Below are 25,869 nucleotides of genomic sequence, written 5' to 3' on the forward strand. Positions count from 1 at the left end.
GAACAGTAATGTCTTTTTATTAAAATACCTCTTAAAACACTCGTCGTAATAAAATACATTTGCTATTGCTGTATGGCATTTGCATACACGCAATGCTTACAGCAAACTCTAGACAGCGTTAAGAATTACAAAAATAAGGCAAGCCCCAGAAAGTGTGCATCCTCACTACCTACGTCTCAGGCCATTACACAGACAAATGTATTTACAGTTTTATGCTGTTCCCCCAGTGTGTTCCCAGACACGCGTTAGGCAAGTCCCCTCCACCCTCGCTGTTCCTTTGACTTGACCTCACAGTGAAATTCTGGCGATGTGAGTGGAGTCGGTGTCACAGACCCACGACAGCAGGTGCCTACCCAGAAACATCAGCCCTGTTTTTTTTTTTCCTCTCTCAGAAGATTCTGAACTACGATAGTGTTTTAAATAATTTAACACTGCGAAGTCTTAAACACGCTAGTGACCTGCAGGAATGCTTCCTACATGCTTTCTGTCTTGGTGAAGAACAACGCGTCGTCCTCCAGCCAGAAACAGGCACAGCTACTCCTAACGTATTCTCTCTCTCCATTCATTGTAAGAAAATCGGGAAAAAGAAAAGATAACATGAATTGTCAAATATGCAAAGATCAACTCCTTCATTACAAGCTAGGTTCTTCTATTCACATCTATGATTTTTTATCACTTAATTGCAAGTTTAAAGTATGCAGGTACTCCATTATCTACTAGTTCAAAACAAATATTCATCTTTCAAGTACTTTACAGCTGAAAAAGAGACTGAAGAAAGTAACGTCATTTCACAAGAGTATTTATATATGGTCTTGTTGAAAGAGCTGTACGAAAATGAAAAAAACACTCAGGCAACCTTTCAGTATAATAAATGGAAAATGACTGCTTTCATTTGTACATGGTACAGATACACAGGTGTGACTAGGAAACAGTGTAATCCCTCTAGACTGAGGTTAGTGAGAGAAACATGACTAGTCAAATTCCTTCTGTGTGCATATAGATATATGCATATATATGCATTAAAAAAAAAAAAGTCAAGGAGTTAAAAAACACACCATTATAAATACCAGAAGCTGAACCTTAACTACTCACACACTTTATTCCTGTACTTAGTACCATTATCAGTGGAGACTTCATTGGGTCATGACAATCGCCATGTAACTGTCAGCATATCAAAATTCTCTCTTACAGACATGGACAGTGTTCTGTACTCGGAACACCCTAACTTTGCCTTTGAGGACACATCTTCAATGACAACATCCCATGGGAAAAAAAAGAATTAAGTTTTGGAATAAATATTCAGAGCAAACTAAATGTGAACATGTCTGCTGCCAGCTGCTCAACCGTAGCACTTGCTAGTTCATGCTGTTTCATTCTTCTTTATCCAGTTAGTCATTAAATTCATAATAAACTTTCATGTTCCTTTTACTGCACTGAATGTTCAGAAATTAAGCGACCCTAGAGAACAGTGCAAAAAGAGGGAGGTGCAACTGCACCTAACAGCCTTATTTTCGTATTTAAGAAAAGACTGAAAAGATTTTTTTCAGTTCCCAATGTACTGAAAAGTGTAGGGCAAACGAAACTTGTAGAAGTGTCCCGTACAGTGTTTTGTTGGGCAGCCCTTCTAAGAAGTTAGGATTTTATCCATGACAGCCCACATTCTGAACTTGAAGTGAAAGCTTTACTTATTCTTCAAATACTATTTTCACGATAGAAGGCTACGCTCAGAAAATGGAGGGTAATAAAGTTTGAAAACAAAAACAAAGACCAAAACCAAACCAAAAACCTAAAGAACAACTCTCCCTCTTCAACTCCGTATCCATTTAATTACTTGTTGAACTTAGATGATGGGAATCTCATTACCATATTCTTAAGGTTTCCCTACTCTAAACTACTAGCTATAGTATTACATTCTGAAAACCAATACAGTCAATAGTTTGAAATCAGAGGAAAACAATCAGAACAGCAAGGACGAGCATGGCTGTACCATTCGAACAGAAACAAAGAAAAATAAACTTTAAACATAATGTTGAGACATCTACAAGTTAGCCTTGCTTGAATTTAAAAAAAAAAAAGGAAAAAAGTTTCAAATTTTATACACCTTTTTTCAACCAGCTACATTTAATTGCAACCAGTAGGCACTCCACCACAAGGCAGTGTTTTCCAATCCCCAGCTCTGAACTGAGAGGGATTACTTTGGCCTCCATGTTACTGCATTACAATTTTCCTGCTTCAAAACATACAGTTCATACATTTTACAGTTTTGCTGCCATAGTCGATACATTCTGGCCCAATACACTCACAGCAGGCGTTGTGAAACCATCGGTATTTGGATGCTCCCATGGACTCGCAAGAGATCTTGCACTGATGTATTGACATGCAGTCATCAAAATACACCACAGTACACATGTGTTCTAAACCAAGAAGGGGAAAAACGGTTTTAAAGGTCTTAAAGTATTTTAAAAGGTCAGTTAAAAATTAATTGCACATATCGCTTTTGAAGTAAGAGTGCAAATCGTCATGACTGCGAGGCGTAAAGAAAAAAAAGGTGATAGGGAAAGCAGAGAAAAGCAGAGACTCTAGGTGAGTGAAATCTATTAATTTTAAGTTCTCAGTGTCTACAGCTCAGCCTGTTGTCTGCTATGATAAGCTACGCCAAAATAACAAACAAGCACGTGTCCCCTGGAGGTACAGTCCTTAGCAATAAGATAGCACTTTTACTGTTGCTAGCAGTTATTATATGTTATCACAGACTACTTAAGTTTTAGAGAAGTTATTTTAAAAACATCAAACCCCACTCGTTTAAGTATAAACATTTTCTCCTCGTCCCCATGATTCAACAGCATTCTTACACCACATGAAATCAATGTGTCTAGAGCTATGTTGTCCCATTTTCCTCAGCTTGAAACAGCACACTTTTCTAATTATTATTTTAAGCAGCACCAGTTTTACTACGAAGATTAGGAAATCCTCTCTGCCTTTTTGTCTAAGCACTGTCTTTGTTGTTCTAACATCCATGCAGTTACTTGAAATGCCGTGAAGTTTGGTGTTGTAACCCAAAACCGGAGCTGAGGCTTTTACCACAGCTACAAAACAAAAACCATCCCTCCACCGTCGGCTTCCAATTCCCCAAGCCGATAGATCCCTCCAACTTTTTTCTCTGCTGAGCAGGTGATTACACCACAGGTAACTCTTCATCCTCCAAAGGATCTTGACTGCACCATATTTACCCCCAGTGCAGGGATTTGTGAGCTGGGAACGTCAGGAGGCTTTCTAGCCTATTTCTGCTTAAAGTGTGTGGATCCAGAAGAAATGTGCTGGCCCGCATCCCAAGGAGGATTAGGAAAATGTAATCCAAATGTAGGTAATAAATCAGACCGTGTTGGTGTTGTTGTTGTTGTTTTTCTTTTTTTATAATGATTACGGAGATACGGAGAAGGGGAAGCAACCAAAGGACGCTAGGAGCGATGCAGCTGTTAACCACAGCTTTTATGCTGCCAGCCCACTGAAAGCAAGGGAGTATTGGCTTCTTTGTTCAGGCTCTGCACTGACAAACTTCTTGCAGACACCACACACAATGCGAGAGGCGTGAGGAGTCTTGAGGAGGAAGCGCAGAGCCATAGCTGAGGCGGTTTTCGGCTCCCAGGAAAGCTGTACTGTGAGTAAAGCTGCAGTTATTCAAGAAATCTTGGAGAACTTGAAGTACTGCTGGGAATGTCAACAAAAAACGCAGTGGCTGTCTAAGTCCTGTCCCATTCTTGGCACTTCTTTCTACAACCTTGAAAAATAAGGCCCAGCAGGCACCCACATACACCAAACAGTCCCAGGACACCAGGGCACCCCCCTGTTTTTGTCCTCCTCACTGCTCACGGGAGGTGCTCAGGCACCAAATGGAGGCACAGAGCTTCTGCCACAGGCGATCCTAAATCTTCCTGGATTAGCTCGGATTAGAATAGTTCTGTAGGAAAGGACCTACAAAGATCTGCGAGTCCAACCGCCTGACCACGTCAGGGCTAACCAAAACTTAATGCACGTTACCGAGGGCATTATCCAAATCTCTTGCTGCGAAATCAGCTCTTGAGATGCCACCTCCACCTGACTGACCCTAATCTCCGGACCAGCTGCAGAAGGCACAACCACTCGGGGCTGAATAGCAGTGGAACAACCTTTTTTTAAAAAGAAGCTGAAGTCCGTAATTTCTAGGATGCAAAAATCAACGTCACTGAGCTACCCCAAGCTGAAGTTCCCATCTCCTGCTCAGTGCAATACAGCCCACGTGTGCTCTACATCGGTGGCTCAGGACACAGCCACAGCCTGTGGGAAAAGCAGGCTGTGACACGAAGAGCAGAGCACACGGAGCTACGCACAGCTACATCTCCCTGCTCCTCCTCAGCAGGGCCGGTGTTTCTGCACAGATGCCGAATTTTTGAAAGAGCTCCTCACGCTAAGCATGAAATCCCTCTTTACAGGCTACAGAAAGAGGGTCGTAAAAAAATAACTACAACCAACCAAAACTGCTGGCTCAGTGGGGATCTGGGAGAGTATTTAAGTTGTTTCACAAACCTAATTACGCAGGCATCGCTGACTCCCTTGGCGTAGATAAAAAGGACGCTACTTACTGCATTAACAGCTCTTTCATTAGCATTTTGTCAATTTTCACACAGGAAGGACTATCAGATACAGATGGATGGGGAAGGAGAGCGGCAGGAGACTGCCAGCTACCTAGCTCTTTTTTGCCTCAGAATTACATGAAGGTTGTGTGGGAGAAACAACAATCTAGGATCAAGTTTAAATTCAAAACGACCAGAAGAAATGGACTCGTGTTTCTGTCAGTCTTTGCTACAATACTCTTGGTATGAGATCTGTACTGGTAAACTATGGAGGAATTTAGGAAACAGTCCCATCCTTGTAAGTTAAGGAAAAATGCTTGTCTACAAGATGAGCAGACCTCAGAAACCTCCCCATTTAATTACAAGTCCCTGTACGCCACCTTTGAAACTAGAAGTGCTATGCAAGTCAAGCTCTCTGTTTGCTGGTAGAAGAGGAGGTAACTCTCTCAGGCAGCCATATCATATGTTAGAAGTCAAAAAACAACAAATAAAAGCATTTTTTTGTATCTTCTTGTCACACCTGCAGAGGTAGATGCCCTTTACAGGACTGCCAGACCTTCCCTACCTGGCTGGCACTTGCGGGAAGCCTAGGGCCAGAGCTGACGCCATGCGCCGTGTCACCGAGCAGTTTAGGTCGGAAACCCTCAAACTACAAAGCAGATTTTGTTTCATCAGCTGCCAGAAGATTATCCGACTTCCCCCTCTCCCTCTTGCCAACATCCTGTCATCATCTGCAGCACTTAAGCTTGTTCAAACATCTGAACTCGCTGCTCAGAGCTCTGAGGGTATCAGCTAAAAGCAAAGCAAAAAACCAAGGATAAAGCGCAAATGTAACCCAGATTAATAACCACTGCGAGCAGTGGATCAAACGCCAGAAGCCACCGATATGAAGAGCTCCACGTTCACCAGAGGAGCGGGAAGACACTCGTTAGGATAATAACGGGGAAGCTTGACGTCGTGGCCGTGGTAGGCCGGGGCAGGGCTTTACGTCCCGCTGCGTTCCCCCTTGGCGCTGATCTGCAGCCCTCCTCCTCCTCCTCCTCCTCCTCCTTCTCCTCCCCCCGGGACCCGGTGGCTCCCCACCGCCAGGCACAAAGGCCTTTGGTTCCCAAAAAGCCAGCGCTGCTTTTCCTGGCACCCGCCCAGGGCTGCATATAGCAAGTCTGGCGGCCGAGAAGCAGCTTCATGTCGATCCCTGCGTGAGGGCGGGCTGAAATTAAAATCAGAGGCAAGGGGTATTTATAGGCTGAGCCTCTCCAAATTTGGGGATGTTTTCCATAGGACAACACACAGCCTACTGTGCCCTTACCAAAACCTACATCTCTCCCTTTACAGGCAATGAAAGGAAGGGGCTGCTGCCAGCGCACCATGCTGGAGCGAAGCACGCAGGGATCCACAGAAGCAGCCCAAAATAGCGAGGCACAGCACTACGAAGAAAACATAAAGCATCTGTGTTCCTGCTCACAGGAGTATTTTTTCAAAGCCCTGAATGTCACGGCCTTAAAGACAACTGCCATCCGAAAGACATCTCCATCTGCAAGATCTGCCATTAGGACTAGCAGCATGTCTGGCAAGAAGGAAAGGGCACAGAGGCTGTCTTCAGTTTCTTCTGCTGCAGGCTAAATTTGTATTTACTGCGACTGAGCACGCAGCCATACGTGCACACAGCCCCATCCTCTGTTACAGTGGTTCTTCTCCCACGTGCTGGCTTGTGAAACCACAGCGACTTGATTATGGGACTGAACTTTGCATGGGAAGCAGCCATCAGACTCCTGCAAGTTCCTGGGCTCCGCTCCCTCTGCGTGCCCATGCTAACCAGGCGCTTCGGCGCTTCACCTCCTACCCCTCCACCTTTTAGTCATTGCTTCCCCAGTAAGCTCAGCCAAAAAGTTTTAGAAACAATGCCACCGCATGGGTGGCGTAACGTCCAACACACCAGATGCAATTGCCCGCGCGTCCTTGCTCCCACCATAACAAACATCAACTGACCAAGGCCGGCAGCCAATTTTGCTTTCCACCTCTTGTTCTCACAGCTCGATTCACCAGTTTTTAGAAGCAAACCTTAGCATGACTCCTCAACAGGGTTACATATTTAAAAGCATAGGGTATTGAAAGCCATTTTCTACCTTTTCCAGTTCTTCACTGATCACTAAGATGGAGGAGGCACAGCCAGAGATTACAGAAATGGCTCTGACATTTATTTCTCTTCTAAGTGTCTACCGAAGCCCGAAAACCGGTGGTATTTGGTAGCTATTTCCAAATATAACTGTTGGTTTTGGAATGTCATCATTCCAGTGAAAGCTCTCTCAGCCTCATCTCTAATAGGTCCTTAGCAAATGAAATGAAGGAGACTTTTGACTACGAAAAAATTGCAGTTATGTATTTGTCTGTGCTGTTAAACTCCGAACTCCTCCACGCCCTTGAGATGCAATTCACATTCCAAGTTTAATCCAAAGCTATCATTAGCCCGTCCTGTTGGTACGGTAGGAAAGGACTGTCGGGGAACGGCCATCCGGGCTGCTGTACCTAAGTACAGTGGGCTATATTCAAGATTGTTCCAGGCACATTTTTTTTTCCAAGTATAATTTACATCCTTAAATACTGTAGTGTTTGCACACATGGCTTTTTGTGGCTTGCCATTTAACGTGGCTTTCTGCATCGCTCTCATAATGGTGACCAAGCGTTTTAATAACGTCAAAGACACATAAACGAGATGTTTTCTGACCATCTGGCTTCCCGGTTCTGGAATTAATTTATTTTTCTAACGTGCCTTAACCAAAGGAAGTTAGAAAAGTTGCCATTACAGTTCCATTTAATCAATAGCAGTCCTGCTCAGAAACATAACTAGGTCAAAGGTTCACGATGGCATGGAAAAGCAGCGTGTCCATCAATTAGGGTATCTTGCCTCGATAAGATAAAAGAGCCATCACAACAGCGACATGCGGGGTTACTAATACTTAAAGTGTGCGTTGGGAAGGAAGCAAAGCATTAATTACACTATAATAAAACAAATCAGATGCTCTTTTCCCCTGTTGAGCAGCAATCTTATTAAGAACGGTTTATGAGATTCTTTTAAGTCTGATGTAATGATTTGCACGGAAGAGTATTTCAGGTTTAGTATAGAAACTGAGAGGCACTGAGAATTTTTCTTATCCCACTGTTGTCATACCTCAAACTTCTCATCTTTTACCCTCTCACCCAGCACACAATACTCTAGAGTGTGTCCTCCAAACTGAAGCTGGAAATATATTATATATAAAATAAATATAATTATATATACATATATATAAAGTAAGGGCAGTAAGTCCTTATGTTGAAAGCCTGCTACCCCCAAAGTACTTATTTTTAAAATTCTCTGTCAAATCCCTCCTCAACATAGGTAGTCATCTCGCTAATCTTACTCAGGTTTACTATTAATGCTGGATTTTCCACAAACCAGAGCTCGAGTTATGCCAGCTCAGACCTAAGAAGTAAACACCCACCCCAGGTGCCATGGTTTATGGCACGTTGCTTTCTCACACCTCTAAAGCCAGGCATTTCAGTCGCCTAGCGCTGCACCGACACAGTGATGTGGGTTCAGTTTGGGTCTGTCCTGTCTCCTAACCTACAGGTATCTGCTTCAAAGGACATACCCTGCTGGTGCCCACGAAATAATCTGAACAAACTGCCTCATGCCACAGGAGGAGCTATACGGATGACAAACTCACATTGTTCAGTGTCCCCTAAGATCCTCAGTCACTTTAACACCGTCTTCCAGGTTCCTCAACACTTTTGCTTCACTCTTTTTTGTTATGTCACGCTCAGGATTAGCCTGAACTTTTCACGTATTTTATACGGGAAAAGAAGAAGCTAGCACAGAGAAGCACAGAAGATGCACTGAGAAAGCTCCTGGAAGAGACCAGAGGAAGCGCCAGGAATTCAGACCCTCTGCTCATTACCTTTGTCACTAGAGTAAGGTGCGTGGACGTTGTTGCTCGGAACAGAGACGTTCTGATGCTGCGGCTGGTTCACTGTTTCTAAAAAGGAAACTAGGTTCTCGTGATGCGACAGTTCTTCTGCAACGGGGAAGGAAACAATATTCCAGTTCAGCTGGGTATCCCCTTCTGTGAGCGCCCGGAAAAGTGAAGGAATTGGTTCGTGCAACTCCTCTACAGTACTCTTGGACGTTGGCGGCGTGTCACTGTAATTGCGAGGGTTGCACATACCTGCAGAGGAACGAGAGAGCGAGTTACACGAAACTCCCTGAACTCTTCTTGGAACACACGGGAATATTTAGGATTTTTTTTTTTGAAATTTGTTTTTTAATAAGCAGAACAAAGCCCTTTTATATGTATCCCGGTCTTAATAATATCCCCACCAAAGACAGCAGGGCTGGCTTTCAACATCGGCAGGTTTCAGATCTCTGCGGAACTCCACAAAACACACCTGCAACCTGTGAGATCCAAGAGAAAAGAGAAACCTCTTTTTCACTTCCCTTTCTGTGCTATAGCATTACACATTAGAACACGAAGAGTTCAGCAGAAGGTTTGTTTCCCCTGGGAAAGGAGACAAAGCGCGGCGTAATCGATACCAGCACGAATCTGGAATGGAAGCTTCCGACTGAACCAAGATAGTATCTTGACAAGCCCTGAGGTACACGAAACTTTTGATCACAATTCAAGTATTCAATCTCCTTTGCTTCAGCAGTGTATTAGATCTTACTAGTCACCTGCCAGGGGTGCACAGATCAGTATCAGGAGAGAGAGCAGGAGTCTGAATTACTTTACCTGCTTAGACACGGCTGAGGTGTACCTGGCTTTTCTACTTAGTTGGAGGGATTGCTACAGGCAAAAATGTTTATTTCCTTTCTACCTCTGCCACATTTTTCTCCATCTCCTGGGGAATCTTTTTTGAAGCCTATTGTCCACCTCTGCAGTCCTCTTTGACAGTTCCTACAAAAAGGTTTTGTGACGTGCAATGCAGGGGCCAGTTTTTCATTAACCATTTAAACACTACTGTGTATTACCAGCCATGAAACTGCAGGGTACCTTCATCTCATCAAAACATTGAAGCCTCCAAGACTGAAAAGAAGAATTGTATCTGCAGAGGTATTTAAACCCAGAAGCCATAAAATAGTATCAGAAGTCACCTGGCAAGAGACAGAGAAATCTATTTTCCTCATGTACATCTGGATATCGTTTTGGGTAGTTTCACAGATACAGTTTTAGACAGCTACAGCTGCAGAGCGAACCAATCCTTAAATACTCTTCTTTCAAAGCCATATGGGACGCACACGTTTGAAGTCTACCTGCCCCACACGTTCAGAAAAGCATCTCTTGCCCTGTAGACACACCGGGAGTCCGGCTTCAGAAATCATGTTTAACTAGAACTTCACACAAAACCACAATCTTTTCAGTGTAAGTTGGCGTATTTCTGTAATGAACAAAGAGTAAAGTTTGCCTGTGACAATTTCAGCATGAGACCTGACAAACCTCAAGCATGCAGTCGGCATGGCCAGCATCTAGCAACAGAAACAGCACCTGATAGGCAACTCCTGTAAAAGGGTGAGTACTGGATAGAAAAGGGAAAAGCCTCTCTTCCAAAGAACATTGGGTCGCGCTAAGAAACAATTCCACTTAAGCCAGCTTCCCACTGTGAACGCTTATTTTGCTACTCCTCATAAAACAATTTGTTATTCGCAGATGTTCTTGGACTCAGTACTTTAACTAAAAGTTTATACCGCTGCATTATCACCTTTTAGTGAACCCTTGGAATATTCACAATAAACTTGTAATAAGGAAAGCCCACCTAAAATTTAATTAGGAAGGTATCAACGTGGCACAGACACATCAAGAGACGTTGTTGTGAAATGGAAACCAATGAGCTTTTCCAGAAGCCACCTCTGTCAAGTTAGATGTAAAGGTGGATTTCACCGATAAGAAGGACACACGGGGGAAAAAAAAGCAAAAAAAGCAGAAAGAATGTTTATCAAATGACTGCAGAACGCATACAGTTTGTGCGCATATCAATCCAATAAGAAGATACTATCTTATAATGAACCAAGAAACCACTGCTCATACCATTGGTAATTGCTCATTCCACAAAGATCCTTCCTCTTACTATTTGTTACGGTATTTTAAAGTGTAATTACAGTACAGTAGCTTTGGTTAAAATGAAAATAAAAAGCTTAACTTATGAGCAACTGGTAAGGAACAAACATGTCCACGTTACTGCTCTGGAAGGCAATGATTTATGACAAAATATGGTAACTAGATTTTAAAACATAACTAAGACACTATGCTAGAGCTAGGTCTCTTGTAACGGAAGGAAATGCAGATGTGTTCGACCGTAAAAAAAAAAAAAAACAACAACATAAAATATTCCTGCCAATTTAAGTACTTTCCTTTCTTTCCTGCCTTCCTCTTACCCAACTCTCTTACTACAGATTGTTACTGAAAATCCAAGTTCCCAACCAGCATCACAGCCCCCCCAGAGATTTCAGCCAGCCACAGAGCTGTACCCTGCATTCCCAAGCACTCCCAACCCATCTTTCTGGGGCACGGATGCGAAGATGCAGAAATGGACTGTTGAAACAAGGGAAGCAAGAACGCCAGGGAAATCTCTCACCCCCACTCTACATTAAAGGGAAGTGTAGTTCCTTCTGAACAGGGCCACACCACGCGGCCAACAAGTTCTGAGACACCTGCAGAACCATCAGGAGACGTTTTTGTTCTCCCAGTGATGGGAAACTGAAACTAAAACCTTGCTAACTTCTCTCCTGGGTAGCACTACGGGAAACAGCAGCGGAACAGGGAGTAACCTGCGGATTTAGAAAAAAAAGCCCTGTGTGTAGACATGTCTTTTTTATTTCACAGTCCCAATAGCTCGGTTCTTCCTCCTCCTGCAGTACATCTCCATGCTGAGCCTTGCTTCCTACAGCAGATAATGCATTGTTCTGGAAGAGGGAAACCACCTCCACTCCTCCCCGCCCTCACGACTGAACATGACCACAGTGCACGTCAGTATTGCATTACAAAAAGCAAGACGACATTGGAAAGGCAAAGGGGGTGGGGAAAAAAGAATATAGATCACTTTTTAGTGAGCCCGTTAAAAGATTTCAGCTCAAATAGAAAAACCAAACTCAAGACCTCCTTCTAAATTTATAACCAGCACAGGTGCAGGGGCTGAAAATACTTTATGCCATTGGGGAGAACGAGATAAGGACGGGAGCGTGCCACACTGCTGCTTACTGCAGGACGGAAAAGCAAAAGTAAGCGGGTGAGAACCAAGCGAGAAGCAATTTTGTTATGTTCACGTCGTGACGGAACGGGAGAAGCAAAGAACAGTGAAAAAGAGCACTTTGAAGCTAATCATCCTCATGGACTCAGAGAAGAACCAGCAGCCAGAGAAGCTGAGATCAGGTACAACAGTCAGGATGCCTCCCTCTCATGGGAGCCAGATGGATTGTGAACAGCAGGAGACTTCCAGCAACCACAGAAGGATGAAGCTTTCAGCACATTTAAAACCCAAGACAGAAGGAGAACATACCCTCCTTCAGCAGGGGCAGCATTCACTTGCAGAACCCTTGGGGCTCTGAACGCGATCTGTTAGTAATAATGCTGTTCTTGTCAGGGCTGTCATCTAATCCTACGGCGCGATGCCTCTCTCTCACCTTCCAGAAAGAGCTCTTTTCGCAAACAGAAGAGCGAGGAAAGAGTTGGGCCGTGCATATTTACGACTGATCCCAAGGATTCACAGGGGAACTCAAAGCTACAATTGTCCCTACGCGGTACCTGTCAGTCCACTTCACAGTTAGAAACTCCACGTGTCCAGCCCCACGAAGCAGGCGCTGTATGGTTTCAGTGAGATGCCAAATTGAAAAAAAGTCTGTGTTTTAGAGGCAAAACTAACAGTCAGTGATGATACTAACCCAGCAAATGCTGGACCACCACCAGGCCTCACTGCACAAAGCACATCCGGCCTCCTGGCGTTTTGATCCCCACACTAATCCAGGCAGTACCCGCAGGGATGTTTAAAGCACAGATTCCGTCCTGGCGTTTCACTTCTGTGATGACTGTGAGCTCAACACATGGCAGGAGGAAGCAGATTCGGGAAAAAAAATTGAAAATACCCCCAACAAATGCAAACTTACCAACGCAGTCACAGCACTCATCCCAAAGCGTGCCGAGGCAGAGCATGCACTCCTTACAGCAGGAACAGTTCCCTTCCCCTGGGCGGCACTGACACAGCTCCTGAAAACAACACGAACGTGTTACACCACAGCAAACCCAGACGTAACATGCCAGCAGGGCAGAGCAATTCTTCCTCCAGCCACAACTTGAATTACCATACTAAAAGAGCTCAGGACACTAACAGAGTGAGTAAATGGTAAAACACTTCTAGCCAAAGAGGCAATCGGAGTTTACAAAAGGATCTTTTGTGAGGGTTTTTTTTTTTTTAAATTAAATTCTAAACACAGATCTGAAGTCAGCTAACAAGCACTTAAAAGAGAAAAAATCCTATTCATGGGAAAGCTGTGTTTGCTTCTGCGTGCCTGAATCTACAAGTTCTTTGAACGCTTTTCCCGTTTCCAGAGGAAATTCAAAGAAGGATGTTTCTTTATATATAAATAGTGTGCAGAAGTTATAATTTAGCTAAAATAGGAAGTTACCATAAGCAGCGCGCACATACTTCAGAAGACGTGCAATGTCTTCCATCACACCTATCCGTGGATTCTAAGAGGAACTTACTTGGTTAAGTCAGCTGGACAAAACTATTTTGTGCCTCTTTGGATGCTTGCTACACGTTGCTCTCCATTTGCAGTATTAGTAACTCTATGTGAATTTTTTATCCCGGGTCCAGCTGATTCACTTTTTGCTCTGAAGGAAACAACCTTCTTCTCCTACCTGCAAAACGACACCCTGGGCACTTCAAAGACTTCAGTAGTCTCCAGAAAGTGAAATGGTGTGCACGTGTATTTTTCTTTAATCATAAAGGCCGGGAAGCAAGAAGACAAACCCCATTTTCTTATTACCCAAACCTGAAGGCAGAGGTTTAGCAGTCCCGCTGAAGGCGTGCACTTGCGGACCTGGAAGTGTGGAAACATCCTACACGTACGGAGGAAATCTAAAAACCAGGCGGTGTGCTTCCTCTAGCTCACAAGCACGTACCAGCCGTTCCAGTTCGGCCAAGAGACCGTGGCTAGCGGATGACAATCCACAGGCCTGGATTACGCCCTGGGCAAAACCTCACTTTTTAAACAAAAATTCCTCATTCCGCTATTATCCTGTTTGCTTCACCCCAGATTGAGAATGACAAATCTTCTTGAAGCCAGCAGAAAGATAAAATTCACAAACTAATGTGTTCTGCACAATGCTGAGAAGCTGTTGCCTGAGTAGTTTAATCAGGACTGTTTGCACTTTTGGGGGATCGAGCGTGAGCTCCTGCTGTCCACATGTTTCTGCGATATGCAGTCTTAAGCCTTATTTTATTTACAGAGTGGAAAACTACCAAGGCTTCTTACTTCTTCATTCTCAAAGTTTATTCGTGTCACCTATTACTCTGCTGTTTCCAAGCGAAAGATGGAAAACAGGCTCATTAAGGAGATATACAAAGTTTTCCACAAGAGGAGACGCCACAGCCTTAGAAAGATGACTTATGTGAATGAATGACGCATTTCTAAAATATTTATCTTACAGTTCAATAAACAGATTGTGTCAGCCTCCAGAATAAAAATGCCTGAATAGAACAACTTTTAATACCAGCCATGAGTAAAGCACTGTTACGCTGCCCAGAAAGCAATATTAATACGTATTAACATTAAAATAAAACTATATATTTGTTCTTCAACAATAAAACCGGGCAAACAACCCCACACTTATTAAAGACGTTGCAACACCAACGAGCTAGTGTGTGGGAGGAGGTGATTCTCCATAAACTATTAAATGTAACATAAGGAATCAAAGCCAGAAAAATCGCCAAATTCAAGCTGTTCCAGCTCTATAGACTGCACCATGAGAGTCCAAGAGAAGAGTGTTCTTACAGAACGAGGTGTAACCTTAAATTCTGCACTTGCAATAGAAAAAAAAAAATCTTCCCGGTGTCCGTATGTGTACGGACTACCTCGGGATAGCGTCACCATACCCACCGGTATCTTACCGATGTTATTCTTACAGGGAGGGCTTATGAACACCGTGATTTTTTTTTAAATTTAATCTTGGTTTTCTTCATTGCGTTCACTTTGGAGGAGGGAGAAGATGGAAGAAAGAGCAGCCAAGCTGGTCTCCCGCGCAGTCCTGCGGCTCCCCGCTCCCCGCGCCGGCCCGTCTCCTGCGGGCAGTCGCCGTATGTTTTTCCATACGTGCATTTTTTGCACGTAGACGGTTTCCTTAACCGCTCTTGAGTTCTTCCCACTGACTCATCCCCGTTGGACACCCGCACAGGATACATCTTTTGAAAAGAATGCTTGCATGGGACGTGGGTGAAGCGGAGCCGAGTGAGGAACGCTCCCTGTTGATAGCTGGGGGTGGCGAGGCGTCAGTGGAAGAAAGTATTACTCATGAGCGAACCTGGCAGCCTCCCAGGCCGAACTACCGAAGGTGCACCAGAGAATGTATTTTGCTGGGCAAGAAATAAGCCTCCCAGTCTAAAAATACGGCACGGACTAGGAAGCAGACATGTTTGTACAATCAAGATATTTCTGCTCCGGAGAGCAAATAAAAAAATTAAATAAATAAATTTTACGAGGGATTTAACATCTGCGTTTTTTCAAAGCTTTCTTGAAGTGACAGAGACTATTTTCTCGGCGCGGTGAGAAACAGGACCTGGAGGCATTGGCAACCTCTTTGCAAACTGGAGGGGGGGGGAGCGAAAGGAAAAGAGCTAATGTTTTTTTTTCCTAGAACAGTTAATAACAGCAAATCTCCTGGAAGCAAACCAGCCGGAATAATGCTGTTAACCCAACTGTGTTACGTACTACGGCTACAGAACACAGGCCAGCAGAAAGTTTTAGATACGTCAGCCCCAACGTTAAAACGGGGTGTTTATTTCATACCACGGGGCAAAAAAAAAAGCCTTGGAAACGCTGAGGAGTTTGTGCCTGAGATTCCCAGGAGGCGAAGGCGAATCTCCCCAGAGGAAGGGAGATTTTAAGCCGAACGAAGGGGCAGAGCCTCGCGCTCCACGCGGCGCTTCATTAACCAAAGGGATCTGCAAAACCCTGGAACGCAGGCGCGGGGCACGGCCAGGGTCAGCTGCCTACCTGGGAAGCGAGGCAACGGCCACCCTAATCCTAATCCTAACCCTAACCCCAACCCTAATCCTAACCCCAACCCCCAAGCCGCAGTCGCTGGGGCACGGGAAGGAGCTGCATCCAAAGCCTTGGAGGGAACCAGTTTTGCGGTCCCTCCCTGCCTACGCTCCTAGGTCGCACCCGCAGCTCCCCCACCAACTGCAGGAAGCCACAGAGCTTGTGCGAAGGCTAAGGTGATGCGGAGAGGTGCCTCTAGCTATTTGCTTGCAGATCTTCGCCTACAGAAAACATAAAAGCACAAAAAAAGCAAAAGCACCAGCGAAGCCAGGGCCCTCAAGACGCAAGCTGCAAGCCGAATGCGTGCGAGTTGTTGATCTCATGCTCTGTTCTGGACCTAACAAAATAAATATTTATGTAGGGACCACCCTTAACGCCGAGCAGCTCACGAGGCGTGGCAGTAATGACCGTACTGACTTCTAGCAGCGCTGGCAAAAATTATTTACGTTAACCGTATGCTTTTCAGGGCGCAGGTCTTCTGCCTGCCCGCTCCGCTCACCCAGGCAGCCTCGCGCCCTGCCTGCCTGCAGCTGCAGATGACAAACGCCGCGCCCTGCTTGCTGCCCCGCTCACCTCTCGGCTGCAAGCCGTGGATCGTGCCAAGCTGGGAGGGCTGCAAAAATAGGACAGGGGAACGCGCGACGCCACGGTCGAGCGAACTCGCCCAGCGCAGCACTGCGAGTTCAGACTCCTCCAGAAGAGCGTAGAGGGGGGAAGAAATTCGCGGATGTGCTCTGCTTGTGCACCCACCCAAGAAATGAGCGGAATGAGCACGGAGTGAGCACGGACAGGCACATCAGGCCCGGCCACAGGACGCAGGTGGGCTGACGGCGAGAATGGGCATCGGAGTCCAAGTGCTCCGGGTCACAGAGGGGTCTTGGAGAACCGCACGTGGCTCTAATTTTGGGGAAACGCTCTAAGAGGGGACTCCACGTCTCCTACGCCAAGCAAGGGAGAGCGCATCCACGGTGAGCAGAGCCGCGCTACTGCCTTTTCACAGGCGCAGGGCCACGTCACCAGAGAGATGCCGGCGTGACCCCAGCAAACATCAGGCTCCCGAACATCAGGTATGGTGGCTCTCGAGCCCGACTCCCGTACAGGTACACGAGGACTTGGGACGGAGAGCTGTGTGCTTTGATGGGCAGTGGGGACCCAGCCATGGCAGGCAACAAATCCTCCCCGGCTTCCCCTTCACCCAGACCAACAGCTTTCCCCTGAATAGGGATCAACGCATCCGCACCTCTGCTCTTGCTACTTGCGCGCCTCCCACACGACTGGCACCTTACTTTGGACAGGCTTCAAGCCTGGAGGTGACACGAAAAAATGCAAGGGAAGGAACCCGCACGTGCATCGGTTCGCCACAGCGCCCGGCGTATCTACACAAACACCGGCACTGTCCTCAAGAAGGAAAAAGTCAAAAGCTCCTCTCTTGCCCACACATTTAACAACTCTATAGACAATGGCTGAGCTAGGAGAAGCAGCATTTTATTTACTATCGTTACTTTTTATTTTTAATTTAAAGTGATGGCGGTGTAGAAGCCGTAAAGAAGGTGGTTCGGCCTGCAGCCAGTCTTCATTCTGCTGGGCGCACTTGTGAATCTGGCAACTATTTTTATTCATAAACCAGATAAATAACATTTATGCAGAATGAAGTGAAGCGCACATGGAAATGCTTCATGCCACCTCCGCATCGTTTTTCAGACTGTAATTGTACATTTACTGTATGACTTACTAGCATACGGTATCTGCACCCTCTGCTTTTGCTTTTACAGTCTACAAAGAGCCACTAAGAAATATTTTAAAGAAACCGGAACAGACCATACGAAGGCTGGACTCACGTTTAACATCCACTGCCCCCAAGTTCAACTCACGAGTCCGTTTTTAGGCAGACCTGCCTGCTTTCGTTGGCTCCGAATGGCTCGCTGCCATTAGCAGCCAGAGGCCCTTCCTGGTCAGAAAGCTCTTCCAAAGGCACCTCAGGGCCCTGAGGCAGGTTGGCTCCGTGCCGGTGCCAGTTCTCTCAGGGGAGTTTTTAAGCATTTTTTCATCGTCCACGCGGACCGTATGTTATGGAGGCATCAGCATCAGCTATTGACCCCTGCCTGGGCCAGGAGACTTGAGAAAGCAGGCAGGTGGCAAGGTAAGGGGAACACGGACAGAGATGGGAACAGAGAAAGCACATTGAAGCTCTGGTATTACAGCTATCTTTAAAAAACAACAACATAACAAGAAGAAGCTGCCTACAGAAACCTTTCTCGTAAAATGCCTGCTTTAATTTATAAGGATTGATCATAATATCACTGATAAAGAGGTAAGATACCGAAAACTAAGAGTGTGAGTGGTAGCGGCTTCTAACGATAGCCCAGTACTCAATCCTTGACTCGAAATCGTTTCCATTACAAAACAAATAAGAATTAAAAACATGCCCATACGCGCGTGCACTTAGTATTATCTACATAATGACTGTTAACCCGCACTTCTGTGAAGAGGAGACCATAATTCTTTAACAAAAGACGCACAAAACCCCAGCCCATTAGTTAACGCAAAACACCAGCTACTGTTATCGTTGGGTCCTTCCGAGAGACAGCTCCCGAAGGGCTTTAAACGCTTAAAGGCGAGCGGAGGCGAGGCAGCCCCTACCTGTATGAGGCATTTACTGACATCGCTGGCGCAGAGGGCCTTGTTGCAGCCGGCGGCTGGCTGGGCCCACAGCAGGAGCAGGAGCAGCAGGACGGTGGCCGTGGGCGCTGCGACGTGCCGGGGCCTCATGGTGCCTGCGGCCGGGCGGGATGCGCCGAGATGGAAACCGGCGGCTCGAAGGGCTGTTGGAGCCGATGGTTGAATCCCACTTCCTTTCCCCCCTTGCAGTTCCTTAAAAGAAAGGAAAAAAAAATAATTAAATATGGCATTTTGGTCATCGTAAGGGAGGTCGGACCCCTCCTCCCCCAGATTAAACTTCTGTATCTGGAGCTTTCTGCTGCGGCACCTTGAGGCTAAAGCCGCGGTGAGGTTGAGGTGAACAACCCCGAGCTCGCAGCACACCCCGTAAGCGGTGACACTGAAAAAAAAAAAGGAGAAATCCCGGCAGGGACACCCGACAAAGCGGGCAGGTAACCCTGGGCTACCACACCAGAGCCAAGCCGGTGTCACCCCTGATTCAGCTGCCTGTTTCCACGCTGACAGCCGCCACCCGGGCTGGCTCCCGGAGCACGCAGGAAGCGTTTATTTTATTTTGGGGCTAAAAAAAAAAAAAAAAAAAAAAAAAAAAAAAATTAACCCGCGCTAAAAAGCCCCAAACCCGACGGAGCCGGTCCCGGAGGCTTCGCAGCGCGGCGCTCCCCGGGGCGCTGCAGGTGGCCGGAGCGGAGCAGCAGCGAGCCAAACCCGAATAAAAGGACAAAAACCCCCCAAAAAACGCCGGGACCGGGACGCGCCGGGCTCTCGGCGAGGCCGCATTGTTCTTACAGGGGGAAAAAACCGAAGCGAGCGGGCGCCGGGCCGGGCCGGGCCGCCTCCCTCCGGCGGCCGGGGAAGGCCCCGCTCGGCTCCCCCGGCTTCGCCCCGATCCCCCCCGGCCCCGCAGCCCCCTTCCCCCGGGCCCCGGAGCTCCCCTCACCGCTCGGCGGCGCCGCGGGCCGGGGGCAGCCCCCGCGCTCCAGCGGCGGCGGCTCCGGCAGGGACGGCGCGGATCGGCCCGGCCCGTCCCGGCCCTCGCTCGGCCGCGGGCGGCCCCGCCTCGGGGAGCCGCCGGGACCCGCCCTCCGAGCGCGGCCGGGGCGGGTTTTGGGGCTGGGGGGGAGCCGGGGGGCGCTGGGGTGGGGTTTTTGGGGGGCTCGGAGGAACAAAGAGGCCGGGCCCCGGGCTCGGAGCAGCCGCTAGGGGCAGCCCGGCGCGGCGCGGGGGGCGAGCAGGTGGTGGAGGAGAGGGGCGAGGGGGGACGAGGGCTCCGCAGGGCCGTGAGGTGCCCTGGAGGGACTCTGAAGGGGTTCTGAAGGGGCTGAGGGCAGATGCTCAGCCCTCGGGGAGAGAGAAATAAAGCTGTGAAGTCGTGCACCGAACGCTGTTTCCTTCTCTTAAATGAGCCTGGAGTAAAGGGGCTTTGTGCCAGCCTCGCCAGGATCCCCAAAACGGCCACGTGGCGCTGGTTTATCCACCCAGGTGCCCAGTCCCAAGAGACCAAGCTCGGTCCCTGGAAGGAAAACCCAGGAGGAGCCCAGAAACCCCCAGCAGCCCGTAGGCTTCCAGGAGACAGCCAGACCCTTTGGAGGGAAACGCAGCCTTCTCCCCAGCGAGGTGATGCCGTGTTTCACCTCAGCCCTCCCGACTCGCACCACTAAAATGATGGAAATGATGGAAGCACACACTGGGTATCGTCCCGCAGTGTTAACCTGAAAAAACAGGGCTGGAACACAATGGGGATTCAAACCGGAGAAGGTGGGAGAGCGTTGTCCATGGGACTGCAACACTTGAGGCTACCCTTTGGGCAAGGCAATGCTTACTGACTGGCATCAAAAAAAATCTGTTGTGTGACACTGATACTAGCAAGGCGTCTCTCCTTGTTAAGGAAACACAGGCTATGCCTGCGGAACATCCATCTTCGGATCTCCTTCTAAGGTATACCGTCAAAATAATTTTAATTAATCCAAGAACGTGCTGATACTCCCAGAGCACAAACACTAAACAGCTTGAAGCCTTGCCCCTGCTCAGCCCTGCCGGACCCACTCGCTGGTTGTGTGAGCCGTGGCTCCGCTCGATTCCTCCGTCCTCGCTCTGTGCACGGAGTTCCTCACTGCACATCCAGCTGCACCGAGTCCCAACTCCACATCCACCACATCATCTCCTCCAAACCGAGTGCCTTTGTCACCCTCTTCTTGCCTAACACATCCAACAGTCCCACAACCCGATGCAGCTTCTCTGTTCTTCATGATGTGTTCACATCCCACACTCCAAAGAAGTCTGTCTTAGGTTTTCCCACTTCCAGATCTGTTTACTTTTTATTACTCCATGAATAATCAGATGGAAGTAAACTTGTGCCCATTTACTAGTTGCAGCTTTACCCATTCTTCCTGTCTTTTTAAGCAGGTGACAACCCAGATTTCTGTATTATTTTCAAAACTCATCTGAAAGCAGCTGTGAAAATTTGACTTTCAGAATAATACTGTTTTTGCATTTTTCTTAGTCTGTTTTCAGTTGTGTGTGACATCAGGTAGATGGTCCCATATAAAAGCACAAACAACTCCTTCCTCCAATACCTAGCAAATTAAAAGTCGGGAAAAAAAGGTACAGGGCAGGAATTACATATGAATGTATGCTTAATCCAGTTTTACTGTGCTTGAGTTACTGTTACTTTATTCTTGACTTGAACTGGCATCAGTGTGCATACAGGAAGGAGTCTGCTGTCTGCGTAGTCTCTCACTCAATGCTCAGTTTGCTCTCCATCACAACAAAGGTACCTGGGCATTCACACAGACAGAAGGAGTAAGTACTCTTTCACCTGGTATTTAAAAATCAGTTCAAACTAAGTACCGTAATCTCTTTTCCAGGTAACCGCCTCTCTTGCATAAACCCCATTTCTTTCAAAATGAATTTCACAGACACCAGATCCCAACCATTCTTGAATAATTCATGGACTAGACTGTAACAAATCTTTTTCATGAATATCTATAACCTTCTCGTAGTAAATAATTAACTAACTACTCACGGTTTTAAGGATTAAAAAAAAAAAAGCATAAGATTTTGTTTTTGGTTGAGCCTCCCTGGATACATCCTATAACAGGAATGATGAACTTTTATAATAATCAAATGTTACAATATTAAGAAGAAATTCCAACTAGTAACATGACCAATAAAATTTATTAAACATTGTATTTACAAATATTTACATATCCTTCCATAGATTATTAAAATAGACAATATACAATTTAAGAATTTTCATTCAAAGGCATTTTGTTGGAAAAAATAGGCTCTATTACGAGACCACCATATAAGAGAATTTTTTTTGTCATGTTTTTGTTGTTTTTGTTTTACACAAAAATATTTTCAGTATAGTAAGTCATAGGTATGGCATTACAACAGCAGACTAATATGAAATATGTTTTTTGTGAATGCTACAGTTGTTTAGGTATCAGTTATTGAAGTAAAGGAGTTACGAGTTCTGTGAAGCATGCAATACAGTTTTTACAGTTATGGTGATGAAACAATCAGCTCAACTCAAACACATGCCATATTAAAAAGAACTGCCAACCAGGAACACACTACACTTAATAAAAACAACAACTTTGGTCCAATAAAACATTAGACAAAAACAGTTTTACAGTTAAAATATCTATTTTATACAGGTTTGAACATTAATTACAAGACTATTTACATTTGCACAATATGTATAAAATAAATTATTTAAAAATGAAGACAATATTACATCTTTTTTTTCCAAAAAGAAAACTGTACAGTAATTTACAAAATATAATAAGATTAATAGACTATTTCCCTCCAAGTCATATATTGTCTTCCACAGGCTTTTTCATCTTTTTTCTGTGGGAGTTCAACTGTTACTGAAATTTCATTATACAAAGCTTTATAGCAGATTTTAGGTATCATTTTTTTTGGTGGCTGTTTTTGTTATTAACAGCTTCCAGCGCTGTTAACTCACCATGTTTCATCATCTTTTTCAGCAATAAGCTCTAAAGCTGTAACCATTTTTAAAATACAGATAATGGTATTTACTGGGAAACTGATTTCAAAATTAGCATCCATCTTCTGTATTGCGAACAAGACCCCACACAACGTTTTTCTGAAGGAATACCTGAATTATTAAGAAAGGCAGTATTCCACAGAATTAAGTGCCCTGTCTTAAACAAACAAACAAAACCTTGTGTATCACTGCACCTCAGTCTCTAGTTTTCCATGGGAAGAGCCAGAAGATACTAGTTGTCATATTGGTGTCAATTCAAAGTCGTCATTAACATCAACAAGAGGAACATAAAACTCTTGAATTTCATAAATGCTGATAGATTTGTAAGTAGCAGGATCAAGTTCTTGCAGTTTAAGCTGCCACTCCAGTCTTTGTACTGCGTTTAAAGCTGCTGCTTCATGCTGCTGCCTCATCAAAAGGCACGTCTATTTTAAAGTTAGAAAGAAGTTATTTCAATATTTGAAAAAAAACACCATATTGCAACAAAAATATTAAGAATAGAAAAGAGATCTAGGAGCCTCTTTGGTGGCAATAACTGCCGCACTATATATTTAAGAAGTCACAGATTATTCCATTAAATTATATGGCAACTGTTTTTTTTTGTTGTTGTTTTTGTTTGTTTTTTAAATATCACTAGTCCTTCATTCATGTTGCCCTTAACATATTTACAATAACTTACAATATTGCATACAAATTTATGGTTTCTTAATATATTTATTCATCTCATCTTTGTAGTTTGTAGTGACATTAGAGGCACTTTTTTTCCCCTAAAGATATGGAGAGATGAAGATGTATACCTTTAATTTGTCAAACTTATCATCAACGTCCTGTAACCACGACATAAACTGTCTTGCATTGAATCGATCCCTCACTGACGTTTTGCTGTCATCAGCCTGCCAAAAAACAAACAAACAAACAAAAACAAATGGTAAGTTATTTGACAATTCATCTTAGACATGGTTTAAAAACATGAAAGCATACTTTGTGGGAGCTTCATAAACAATGCTTCAGATAGAAGAATAAACTCCAAGTCAGTGAATCAAGGTTTGTATGTATATGTGAGCAAATACGTTGACCACCACTCTCACTGTGAGACAGCTACTCACTAAAAATGGTTATTCCCAGATTCCTCCAAGCTAAAGCTTTCCTCTATTTTTAAAATTAGAGTAGGAGGCTTCAAGATTTATGCCTTAAAGTCTTAATCAGTACAAAGCAGATCTTCCACAAAAATTGCTATCTCTTTTTGTTCCTTTGAAAATTCAGTAACAAATTAAATGAATGTCCCCTAGGGGAAAAACAAAACATTAAACAAGGAAAACTTGAGCCATCTGACTTAACTGGCTGCACAAGTATTCAAAAGCAATTTAAAACCAAAAGTTACCACAGAAATCTACAAAATGGGATTAAAAAATGTCTTATTTGTCCTGCCCAATGAAATCTCTCGATACTTTTTAATAAACTATTTCTTAAGAATCTGGAATATCACATTCATCCTTTGTAAGAAACTAGATACTGCATAGCTAGTCCTAAAGCCAGACTATGTCGATTTAACATTTAAATAATAATCACTAAATAGCACAAGCTCCTATTACATTTTTAGGAAAGAAAGCCACCTCTTTTGCAAGAGTACATGAACTGCAGTAATGGGCAAGAACGGGAAAAAATGCAGACACAGATCTCCAGAAAACAGCTGTCTGAGATTTCAGATGTTCCTCAAGGGAAAGCTGACTAGAACAGAAAGAGCCCTTAGCAACACTGGTCTTGTGGTCCCGAACTGTAGGTGTTCAGGTGAGCTGTACCCAGCTAACAGTCTGTTCTCCACAAACTTGGGCCTTTTTCCTTCCCCATCTTCGGTCTGGTCCGTATGACTACAAGGAACAGTTCTCAAGGTCTGCATGAGATTAGCAGCTGTAAAGGCAAGCCCTGAAGCACCAAGAAATCCCACAGACACAGCTCCCAGACAGTCATGTTCCTACAAAATAAACCAGATCTTTGCTTACAAATCTTTCCCAACTATTTGCTCAAATAAAAGTTGATTTAGAAAATGTTTCTTCATCGTAGAACAAAAGAGTTGCTAGAAGGATAGCAGGAAAACATCAGAATGAATTACAAGGGAATGATTCCTTATCTGTTTATATTCTTCCCGTGAAGATTTGAATTAAAACATTGATTTCAAGCCGGCAGTTTCACATATTGTCTTCAATGATAATTAAAAATATATTTAATACTTTGGTGAACATTATGTGCAAATGAATTATTTCACTTTCTAAGAAAAAATAGCACAGAGGTAAAGAGAGGCATCCCCCTATAAAGATCCCTTTTGTCTTACATAATTCAAATATAGAATTGTTGTATTTAAAATCAATTGGAAAATGTTAATAATAAAAAATGCAGGTATACGTAGAACTCAAATGCATCTCAAGTTCTAAGCACTAATAGTAATAGCCTCTGAACTGGGGCAAAAAAAATATTCTGAACTTCAGAACCAACAATGACTGTATTTTGACTGTTAGGAAAAGAGAAAATTCTCTTTTGAAGATGATGACTTAAAAATTTGTCAGTATAAGGCTTAAAATGGGAGAAAAATACAGCCTCCATAAAACCGGTATTTTCTGCTGAATCACCTTCTTGACCACAGCTCGTTTTTTAAAGATGGAAAAAATGTAATGACCCAGATTGAGGAAACGTTGAAACCTGTAATAAATGTGTAAGGGGTTCCAGGTCTCGAGTAAAATTCCACATGTCAGAAGTGTAGGTGTTTCATTTAAAAATGCCCACTATTCAGTACATCAAAACTTTTATTACATCTGTAAAAGCCAATTTCTTCCTCGCATTACGTGCTTCTCAGTCACCAAAACAGGTACTGAATTTCCACTCCTGTTAGTAGAACCATTCACAAAATACTGACACCATGAAATCATATTCTCTTAGAGACATGGCTGTGGCAAACTTCTGAGTGGTAGCCCATACAAGATACGTAGATTAAAAGTATACTGCTCATCTTATTGTTTAACCAGAAACTAAATACTAACATTGAACATGAAAACAACATGGAGCATGTAATATGGAGCTTGAGGTGATTTTGAAAAAACCCTACTTTTATCTTGTAGCATTCACCATCTCACTGTTGGTCTTTAGTCTTTTTTTTTTTTTTTTCCCACATAGAACAGTTCTAACACCTGCCTTACAGAGAAGAAGAAAACCTTACACGAGTGTCTCCACAAAACATTTCAAAATCTTTCAAACCAGTCTCACACATTGCTTTTGTCACTAGTCCAGAG

General features: G+C 44.6%; 2 protein-coding genes across 8 annotated transcripts in view; both read right to left on the minus strand.

Moving 5' to 3' along the window:
* TWSG1 (twisted gastrulation BMP signaling modulator 1) lies at window positions 1–19,629 on the minus strand. Of its 2 annotated transcripts, none has more exons than XM_035564189.2 (5): window positions 19,514–19,629; window positions 18,538–18,768; window positions 12,742–12,841; window positions 8,549–8,815; window positions 1–2,414 (listed from the first exon to the last, which is right to left on the minus strand). In XM_035564189.2, the coding sequence occupies exons 2-5, from the start codon at window positions 18,664–18,666 to the stop codon at window positions 2,233–2,235; spliced, it is 678 nt and encodes a 225-aa protein (XP_035420082.1). In that variant the 5' UTR covers window positions 18,667–18,768; window positions 19,514–19,629; the 3' UTR covers window positions 1–2,232. The 2 variants fall into 2 exon arrangements, with proteins under 2 accessions (XP_035420082.1, XP_035420083.1); XM_035564190.2 differs by lacking the exon at window positions 19,514–19,629 and adding an exon at window positions 18,884–19,099.
* A 2,107-nt stretch (window positions 19,630–21,736) lies between these two features.
* ANKRD12 (ankyrin repeat domain 12) overlaps window positions 21,737–25,869 on the minus strand; it is a 66,620-nt gene continuing 62,487 nt past the window's right edge. For all 6 annotated transcript variants that reach the window (XM_035564120.2, XM_035564119.2, XM_050708602.1 and 3 more), the window contains 2 exons: window positions 23,386–23,481; window positions 21,737–23,013 (listed from right to left, as the gene is read on the minus strand). In XM_035564120.2, coding sequence (XP_035420013.1) covers window positions 22,828–23,013; window positions 23,386–23,481 — 282 coding nt within the window. In that variant the 3' untranslated portion in view covers window positions 21,737–22,827. The remainder of the gene's footprint in view (window positions 23,014–23,385; window positions 23,482–25,869) is intronic.

Source organism: Cygnus atratus, chromosome 2 (assembly GCF_013377495.2).
Source record: "Cygnus atratus isolate AKBS03 ecotype Queensland, Australia chromosome 2, CAtr_DNAZoo_HiC_assembly, whole genome shotgun sequence".
In the NCBI taxonomy this organism is placed as follows: Eukaryota; Metazoa; Chordata; class Aves; order Anseriformes; family Anatidae; genus Cygnus; species Cygnus atratus.